The following is a 10,577-nucleotide window of genomic DNA, read 5'->3' as shown; positions in this document are numbered from 1 at the left end:
TGTGTGTGTGTGTGTGTGTGATGGTTTGGCCCAGGAGTGGCACTACTAGAAGGTGTGGGCTTTTTTGGTTTGGTTTGGTTTGGTTTGGTTTTTTGTGGGGTTTTTGTTTGTTTGTTTGTTTGTTTGTGTTTTTTTCCAGGCATGTCTTAGAATTGACATGCTGGCTTTGGGTGGTCAGGTAAACACAAATTTCCACTAAAATTGTGTGTAATTTTTGTTTGTTTGTTTTTCGAAACAGGGTTTCTCTGTGTAGCTCTGGCTGTCCTGGAACTCACTCTGTAGACCAGGCTGGCCTCAAACTCAAAAATCCACCTGCCTTTGCCTCCCAAGTGCTGGGATTAAAGGTGTGTGCCACCACCGCCTGACTCTGTCTACATTTCAATGGCCAAATCAATCCAGATGGAGCATTTCCACCATCCTTGAAAGTCCTGCTGGTCAGCACATCCGCTGTCTTGTGGGAACTATGTGGATGATTACCAAGGGAGTCTTAAACAGCATTCTACTCTTCCGTACCCAAGCAGGATCCATGGAGAAGCCAACCACAAGCAAGCATATCGATCCATGGATCTGTGCATTGTACTCAACAAGGTCTGTCAGACTACCTCACTGGGAGCTCTATGTGGGATAGAGGCTGGCTGTCACTGGAAACTTTAAAATGCCAGGCTTCCTCTGAAGGAACATGAGGTTTGCTTTGAAACCAAAGGCAGAAGAAGCTAATGGTGACAATCTCTTGGATGCTCTCCCCCTATAGAATTTTGCTTGAAGATTAATCCAGCAGCTATGGCTTGCTGTTCCTATGCCAATGTTCAGTGGTCAAATCTGAGTAGAATGTTTAGAGAGGATCACTTCAGCTCAGTATTGAGTTAAGTAAAGCAAAAGCTCATCTGCATAAAGAGCCACAGGCAAGCAAGAACTTAACCACATGAAGAGCCACAGGCAAGCAAGAACTCAACTGCATAAAGAGCCACAGGCAAGCAAGAACTTAACCACATAAAGAGCCACAGGCAAGCAAGAACTCAACTGCATAAAGAGCCACAGGCGAGTTGAATCTAACTGCATAAGGAGCCACAGGCAAGCAAGAATCCAGGTACATGGCAAGCCATGACAAGTGAGAATCAACTGCACGGGGAGCCACAGGCAAGCAAGTACTCAGCTACATACGGAGCCACAGGCAAGCAAGAATCCAACTCGATAAGGAGCCACAAGCAAGCCTAGAGAGGCAGCTCAGCAGCTAACAATGCTTGCTGCTCTTACAAAGAATCTGAGTTCTGCCCCATGTCGGCATATCACAATATCTGTAACTCTAGCTTCAGAGGTATCAGGCCCTCTTCTGGCCTCTTTAAGCATTGCACTCATGTGGACATACACACACACACACACACACACACACACACACACAAATTGTTTTTTAGGAGTGTATTAGCTTGTCTGAAAACAAACCAGGGAATTCTATGCTTTGAAGAATCATATCATATTTTAAAAGTTTTGCTCTTAATGAATTGTTTATATTTCTTTATTTTTTCTTTATCAACTAAAGAAAAAGGGGCTATGATTTTGAAAGACAGCAAGAGGGAATATATGGGATGCTTGTGGTAGAGGAAATGACAAAATTATAATCTCAAAAAATGTAAGAAATGGTGATGATGGGGGGGGAGACAAATTGTGTTTTTTCTGTCATACCACCCAATCCCAAACTGGGGAGCTGTCACAAGGCAGTCCTCACAGTCAGAGAACACAATACTGAGTATCACTAGCAATACCTACAGTGCAATCGGATCCAAATCCTGCTCCAGTGAGGCAGAGCCAAGCAGTCTGCAAAGGTACCCAGATGTTTCGAATGCAAGTGATTGGTGACCCACAATTATGGTATATGTCCATGCTTCCCTTCCCAGGAACACAATTATGAGATTATGAAGGCCAGAGCTATATTCTTGACTCTCACAGTTCAGTTAAAAAGCAGACCTCTGTGTGAAAGTCTCTCAACTGCCAGGGCGTGATGGGCTTCCCACAGGAGGAACTGGTCACTCTTGTGGCCCCTGTTTACTTTCTGATTTGTCTTTGGCCTCTGGCTCACTTGCCAGTCACAAGTCTTGATCTACCAGGTTATTCAGACTCAAGAAATGTGTGTGGAAGTTTCTGAGATAGGACCCATGTTCTCACAATCACCATGGACACCCTACATCAAGTTAGATTCTCTCTCTCTCAAACACGAGTTCGCAAATATCACAAGTTTCATGATAAGGGAGCTCGCTGGGGTTAGACACAAGGCCTGGCTCCTAATGTAAGTGATAGTCTTGAATTCTCCCGACCTAGGACAACATGTTTATTGACTATTCAAACATTCCCTGCCCATGGCCTTTTCTTCCCCTACCAAACATTCCAATCTCTGTCAAGCCAGGCTGGATCCAACGTCTTTCCTCCAGCTCAGTAGAGAAGGCCTGCATTCTCCTTGGGTGTGCATGTGCACAGAGGGAAAGGCCACCTCTTAGGGCTGATGACTGAGTCTGGAAGGGAATGGGGGCTTCATGGGGGGCATGTTATTCACTGTCCTGTTCCTTAATTCAGCCACCAACAGCCCCCTCAACAGCCCCATATTGAACCAGCATGAATATCCGCAGCCATTGTTCCAGTTCACTTCCTCTTGTGAGGACCATTCTCCCCTGGAAGTCCTTCCTCAGAGCCTCACACTTAGGGGACACCTCAGCTCAAACCACCTTTATTCCAGCCGATCATGTTTGAGGTCTTAAGCATCGGCTACTACTGGAACTTAACGGGTGTCTTATTTTAATAATGTTTTTCATTTATCACTAGATAGATAGATAGATAAATAGATAGATAGATAGATGCTAGGCATATATAGATATATATCACTAGATAGATCACTAGAGATATATATCACTAGATAAATAGGCATATATATGTATATATGTGTGTATATATATGTATATATGTATATATATATATGATGACTTGCTTATAAGAAAGTAATTTTTAAAACAAGTACATTCACAGCTGATTGAAAAAAATAATAGTCATAATAGATAGAAAAACAGATTCTTGGGATGGCTCATGATCCAGTCTGCTCATAGATGAGACATGTTGGGGGGAAAGCCCTTGCCCCCGCTCAGCACAAGAAAGCCAGGGTTCCCAACATGCCTCATACTCTGTTGTTGTTCCTCTCTTTGTAGAACAATCCCTCCAGGGAGGCACCACCCAGGTCTCACCTGATACAAAAATATTTTCAGGGCATCTGGAAAGATGTGATCTTGCTGTGTGCAGGGCAGAGGGTGCATGGCTGAGGTGAGTGACAGAGCCCTGGTTAAGGCAGGCATAACTTGATCTGAGCAACCCACAGTGACAGCTAACAGAGAAGGTTAGCTCCAGGTTTCAAGTTCAAGCCTTTTCCCCTAAGCTCTTCCCACTGCGCATGCTCCTTCATGCCCCGTGACCGACTTTACTGCGTGCCTGAGGACTGTCCTTTCCCGATTTCTGGAGGAAAGAATCCTTTTCCCAAATGTTCTGAAAAGAGCAAAACTCTAATAGTGTTGCAGAGAATTTCTCAAAATCAGGTACACTGCCATAAAATGCTCCCACCATGTGCAAAGTCTGCGCCTACGCCAACTAGAGAGGACATGGGTGGTCTGAGACACTAACATAAGCTTACCCTTCTGCTCTGGGACAGGGAATCACATTGAGGGATTGTCTTAGACATTTCAATACACTTCTCCCAAAATCAACAGCTCTGGAGGCGGGCGCTGAAACTATTTCAGCTTCACAGATGACAGAGCTGGGGCTCAGAGAGGTTTTGTAACTTTCACCCAAGTCATAGAGCTAGAGAGCAGATGTACTATCCCATCTAAGGCCTGTAGAAATTGTGGAACCTGACCGGTTAAAGTAGAAAGTAGGGCTTGAGATTTAAGTTATCTTCTCTTTTAAGAAATCTGTTATTTGGAAACTTAAAAGTCAGAGATACCACTTCCATGAAAACTAATTAAATGAAGAGCTTATGGAAGGGCTGGTCCACAGCAGAGGTGTTCAAGATCCTCCAAGGACTGGATCAATTTATTGCCTGCCCATTTCACATGCAGGAAAACTAAGCCTGGGAAGTTAGTAATATGCCCAGGGTCCTGTCATCAGGGAGGCCATGTGGAAATGAAGGCCTTGAGTGAGAGGGCTGCTCCTCAATCCAAGGAATGTCTAACATCGCCCGCGGCCACCAGAAAGAACAGAAGGGTACAGAGTAGATTCTCCCTTATCACCCCTGCCCTACAGACCCCAGGGGAAGCTACCCTGTTCACTATGACCTCAGAGTGGACACAGGGTCAGACCCACCACCTCCTCTACCTTTGACCTTATCACTTCTCATGGAAATGAACTGTGATCATACTAGATCATTGCACCCCGCAAGATGCTCATGTGCCCTAGAAATGCAGCCTCCCTCGTGGCCATCACTTCACAACCTACATGGGAGGAGAACCAACACAAGGGGACCCCAGAAGGGGACAGGGGGCATGCTGCATTCCTGAAGATTTCTCTGTTGGGTGCTGTGTAGCTATTTCCTCCCAATAGAACAGTCCCTCTTAGAGAAAGAAAAGAGACCATATTACTCAGGAAGGTGGGGGAAAGCTCTTCACAAAGGCCCTTCGCAAAGCTGTAAGAACTGTGGCAGACTCTTCAGTGGACTGCCTGCAGGCTGTGCAGGGAGATGCAAGGGCACGGAATTCTCGTGTCATCAAGCTGCACACTTGAGCCATGTGCATCACATCCAGGAACTTCTGTAAAGTACCCCAGTAAACTCCCTGGTGCATCCAAGTAGATGGATAAAATGAGGTTTTTTTGGTGTGATACCCATATCCTACCTAGAATGAATAGGTGTTCATTCATGTCTCTTCCCAATACACAACAAGGGGACTATGACCTAACCCTAACCCTAACCCTAACCTAACCCTGACCCTGACCCTGACCCTAACCTAACCCTGACCCTGACCCTGACCCTAACCCTAACCCTAACCCTGATTTTTTTTTAAAGATTTATTTATTTATGATATGTAATTACACTGTAGCTGACTTCAGACACTCCAGAAGAGGGCATCAGATCTTGTTACGGATGGTTGTGAGCCACCATATGGTTGCTGGGATTTGAACTCGGGACCTTTGGAAGAGCAGTCGGTGCTCTTACCCGCTGAGCCATCTCACCAGCCCCCGGGACTATGTTTCTAATGTTGTGCCATTTGCCGCCCAGAGGTTTGTGATTTTTAGTAACTGTGATGGTTTGTATATGCTCGGCCCAGGGTGTGGTACTATTAGAAGGTGTGGCCCTGTTAGAGTACTTGTAATCTTGTTAGAGTAGGTGTGTCACTGTGGGTGTGGGCTTTAAGACCCTCACCCTAGCTACCTGGAAGCCAGTCTTCTCCTAGCAGCCTTCAGATGGAGATGTGGAACTCTCAGCTCCTCCTGCACCATGCCTGCCTGGATGCTGCCATGCTCCTGCCTTGATGAGAATGGACTGAACCTCTGAACCCGTAAGCCAGCCCCAGTTAAATGTTGTCCTTATAGAGCTGCCTTGGTCGTGGTGTCTGTTCGCAGCAGTAAAACCCTAAGACAGTAACGAAGAACACTGGGCTTTCTGTAACTGAGAAACCAGCTCTGAACACAAGTGATGGCCTCGCACTCACCTTTCTTTGTAGGAGTTTTGATCTCTAGGGCAGCACACACTTGGAAGCCTGAGTCCCTTAGGCTTCCTAAACTCACCTAAGGAATCAAAATAATGCCCCAGCCTTGTGGGTACAGAACTGAGGTTCCCCACCCCTTTGGAAGCCTGGCAACTCTCACGGGTGGTTCCCCTGTCTACTCTCTGTGAACGTGGCCCAGCTCCTCTAGCTCTACAGCCAAGGTTGAATGAGGTCTACAGCTAAAACAAAACAAAACAAAACAAAACAAAACAAACAAGAAAACATACAACACAGAGACAGGTACCAGCTGTGCTGATCTTGATGAATAATTTAAAAACAAATTACCCTTTTGCAAGTGAATCCAATAAAGCAGGGTTCCTTGCTGCCCACTCACAGGGTCTTCCTTCCCAGCCCTCTGACCTACATCTGCTGTAATTAAAGTGTTGTCCGAGTTAGGGAAGAATCCACTGATGGGGTAAAGTAGTCTTGCCCTCTACTTTCCCCTTCGGAAGAAAAATAAGGCAGATATCTAATCTGTAAGATTCGCGTCTAGAAGGGAGGGGTCATCCAGCCAGAGCTCTAGGCTACCCCATATTCTTGGTGAAAGGTAGGTTTTCAACAGTCAGTTCTGGGCTACTTGGTGCCAACAGAATTTCGGCACCAGAATCTCAATCTTTCCTGTCAAATCCTGGACCAGACTACATTGTCTCTAAGTAGCTTACAGGAGAGCTGGGTTGGGCAGGGGTGATGTAAGTAAATCTGGAGTAGCTGATTGAGCAAGAGCCCAAAAGCTGATAGATAGTGAAATGTCAGAAGGACACTTGAGGGGGCAGGAAACACTGGACCAAACTGAGCCTCAAGAATAAGTATGAATTATAATAGAAAGAATAAAATTAAATTTATACCAGACAGACAGACAGGCAGGCAGAAAGACAGAGGGATTGAGATTTGGACAGATATAAGCACAGGAAAGCCATGTGAAAATGAAGGTTTGGGTCAGGGGCTACTTCTATAAGCCAAGGAATACCAAAACAAGAAAAGGGTACTGAGGAGACTCTCTGTACTCCATCCAGGAGCGCCTTCCTCTTCTGTAAGATGAGGGGTTTTCTGTGAGCCTGCAGGGATGCAGTGACTGGAGTTACAGTCAGTGATAGATCCCTTACCTTGTGAGTATGAGGCCCTGGGTTCATCCCCAACATTGTCTCTGTCTGCACACACATTGTTCATCCCTGCAGGGATGCAGTGACTGGAGTTACAGTCAGTGATAGATCCCTTACCTTGTGAGTATGAGGCCCTGGGTTCATCCCCAACATTGTCTCTGTCACACACACACGCACACGCACACGCACACGCACACGCACACACATACACACGTAACCTTCATGTTCCACCATGTAACCCTGGTACCCTCAGACCTCTACCCACATCAACTCAGAGCTTGCAAGCTCCACAGGGCCCTTTAATGCACAAGGTCAGAGTTTCTGCTCTGTCACAGCAGATCCCCCTGAAAGACAAATACTTTAAAATCTTGCTACCTCCCCAGTTAGATAATGTGATATTGTTTTGTTTTGTGAAACAGGATCTCACTTTGTAGCCCAGGCTTCCCTAGAACTCACGACATAGCCCAGGTTGGCCCCAAGCTCTCAGCTATCCTACTGCCTCAGCTCCCAGGTGCTAGAATTATAAGCATGTGCCACTATATCAAGTTTTATTTTTGAAAAAGATTAAGTCAAGTATTTGTCTCTGAACCTGCTGCCTTCTTATCTAAGTAGTGGACAAGGCCTCTCACTGGTTTGTTTTCAATTAGGATAAAGAAAAACTCTCAAGACACAATTGTAAGAGCATGTGAGCCCATGGTGCCAAATTTGCCTTGTCGCTGTCTCCACCCAATGTCAAGGTGATTTTCCAGGTTGACAAAGTAGATTGACCAAGAGCTGACCCTCCCGTGAACTCAGAAGGGTCACTCCATAGCTTTCAGGATGGAGAGGCTCACTTACCAGGTGGAGGCTGAACCACAGTCAGGTTGACAGTTAAGGACTTGCTGGCCTGCAAGTCCTTCAGCTCTGCCACACAAGTCAAGGTCCCGTTGCCCAGCGGTGTGAGATCCAGGACACTCAAGACCCTCATAAAGTTGCCCGGCTCCAAAAAGGAATTGTAACTCGAATGGCTTACAGGAACCTCAAGTTCCCAGGAAATATCTGGGAGTGAGGTCCAGCCCAGGGCATAGCAAGTCACATTACAGGGTTCACCCTCAGTGACTATAAGGTTGTCGCTAGGAATGTTCAGGGTCCCCATGACTAAAGAGAAGAGAAAAACAAGCTAAAGAATGATTTTCCCAATTTGAGCTTCAAATTACATCTCAGGAGACTTTCTTCCCAGGCCCCAGGAAGGCTGTGTCTGTCCCAGGAAACCACAGTTCAGGCTTTATCTGCCATATCTTTCTTTATGCACCTGATGGGCTTTTACAAGAAGGTGAGGTGGCTCCCAATAATAATGGAGAAATAAAAGTCAAGGCCCACTGGCGTTAGCTACAGAATTCTCTTAGGTAGCCCTGGAAATGGAGGCAAAGAAGGAAATAATCTATGTTCTTTTCTCAGAGACTCACGAAAAGCAAATCCCTCCCCTTAAGTTTGGGTCAGTCACCTTCATTTTATAATTTTGGGTCATAAACTGTTTTGTTTTGTTTGCTATATTAAGGCAAAGTCTCATGTAGCCCAGGCTAGCCTCATACATCACTGAGAGTTGGCTTTGAGCTGCAGATCCTCTTGCCTCCACCTCCTAAGGTCAGGGAAGACAGACACGTGTCACCTCACCCATCAGTAAGCTTTATAAAATAACTGCCTTGAATATTCCCAGTTTTAAATTGCATCAAAATCAAATTTATTATAAACTGGATTAACCCAATTACATTTCAGAATTGTTGACTTAGATCCATATTTTCTTAACACACCTGACCCTAGCAGCATTCACACTGCAGGGAATTCATCTGAAAATGATGTCTACATGTACTGACATGACCAAAATAACCTGAAGGTTGGCCCCAGCAAAGACACAGCCTTAGTGACATACATATGCATTCAAATGTTCAAACTCAAACATGCTACAAGGCACATCCCCCAGCTTCTTGGAATCATGGAAAGAACACTGGACTAAGAATCAAAAACTCGACTCACTCATGACTCAGCAGCACAACTCCGCCACTGATGTCAGGGGGTCTTGGAGCCTCCCCACCTCTGCACTCCCATCTCTTAAAGGGATAACTTGACTAGGGTCTTCAAACACTTTGGTTTCGATTCCTTTTCCAAGCCAAAGACTCCAGAGAACTTCCTTTGTGTGGGCAGTGACTACATAAATTATTCTGAAATATTTACTTAAAACTAAGCATCGTAACTCATTACATGTTGATGTAAATGAACACATTGACACTAAGCTGTATTTTTTAAATAAATCAAGTGTCAATGTTTATCTATGCAAATCTCTCTTATGTTCAGCTAGATTTTTCAAGTGGGTAGGTTCATTCATATGTTACAGGGTTGCTCTGTTTGAGGAAAGTGGGGAAAAAAAAAATCTGACTTGCCACAGAAGCACAGCTGAAACTTCAGAGTGCTCAATGGTCTTTTTAAGTAACCATGGGTATTCTTTGATGCCATGCCAAAAGCGAAAACAGGAATGTTCCCTTGGAGGTGAGCTCAGGGGGTTACCTGAAACCTTAAACCACTGTGAGGGTTTTCCCTCTCTCTCCTTCTAGACCACAGCAGTGTGTGTGTGTGTGTGTGTGTGTGTGTGTGTGTGTGTTATTATGCTCAGTCTCAGTCTCTGAATGAAAAGACCTCTTTAATGCACAGCATGCTGCTCCCCTGTGTACTCAGGAGGCTGGAACTGGAAAAGTCACAAGCACATTAGTGTTGTCTTAGGTCATTATGAGAAGTCACACCCTGGAGTGGGGGAGACCAGTGTGGGTGTTCCTATCATACCTCTTACCTCTCAAATGGTATACTTCCTGGACGCTGCTTAGAATAGGTAAGATGTCTGTACAAACCTTAAACACGCCTGTAAATGGGTCAACGAGTAGAGAAGGGGTTAGCTTAAATCCCAAGGGCTTACGTTTTACATGTTCATTATTTTACCAACTCCTCTTTTGATGGAGAGGAGGTTGAAAATAGAGCATAATAGAGGCCTCCAGATATGTGTGTGTGCACTCATGCACATGTGTGCATGCACGTGTGTTTGTAAGTGTGTGTATGTTTTTGTGTGTGTATAAGTGTGTATGCTCACACGCTGGGTGGGGGGTATGTGTAGCCAGAGGCCAACATTAGGTATCTTCCTTATTCATTCTCCATTTTATTTTTCAGACAGAATCTCCTACTGAGCCTGGAACTCATCAATTTGATTAGTCTGTCTGTCCAGCAAGTCCCAAGGACCCACCTGTGTCCACCACCAGGGACTACAGCATGCACTACCACACCCAGATTCAAACCCAGGCTCTCACGCTTGCATAGCAAGCACTTTTCCAACTGAGCCAGCCCTCTTCTATTCATCTTTGGATCATAAATACCTAAAATAATATGCTTTTTCCATGAATTAAAAAAAATGTTTATATGGTAATTTCTATGAACCTGACCAGGCTTTCTACTGACCCACCCACCCCATGCTACAACAGACCTGGGATGAGAGATCCAGAGCCCAAAGTCACTGTGTGCTTAGTTCAAGACCATGCAATTCTAAACAAGGAAGACAGAATGGGAACTAAGTCAACCAGGTTCCCAAGCCTGTATTTCTAACCACTAGACTGGGTGTAAAACAAGCTGAACTGGACAATGCTTTGGAGTCTTCAGTGGTTTTGTTGCCTGATCCTCACAGCAAAGGTGTGAGCTGAGAGAGGATCCCCATCCCCACATTACAGAG

General features: G+C 45.2%; 1 protein-coding gene across 5 annotated transcripts in view; it reads right to left on the bottom strand.

Moving 5' to 3' along the window:
* The window catches only part of Igsf5 (immunoglobulin superfamily member 5), a 48,705-nt gene that overhangs the window by 28,357 nt on the left and 9,771 nt on the right, over positions 1 to 10,577 (bottom strand). For 3 of the 5 annotated variants that reach the window (XM_021209839.2, XM_021209838.2, XM_029544797.1), the window contains exon 4: positions 7,670 to 7,969. The exons of 1 other annotated variant lie outside the window; for it this stretch is intronic. In XM_021209839.2, the coding sequence (XP_021065498.1) occupies positions 7,670 to 7,969 (300 nt within the window). Of the gene's footprint in view, positions 1 to 5,559; positions 6,102 to 7,669; positions 7,970 to 10,577 lie in introns of those variants that run through there. One more of the 5 variants, XM_029544798.1, reaches the window with a different exon arrangement.

This window comes from Mus pahari, chromosome 12, assembly GCF_900095145.1.
Source record: "Mus pahari chromosome 12, PAHARI_EIJ_v1.1, whole genome shotgun sequence".
NCBI lineage: Eukaryota > Metazoa > Chordata > Mammalia > Rodentia > Muridae > Mus > Mus pahari.
This window is presented reverse-complemented; position numbering and strand designations above follow the sequence as displayed.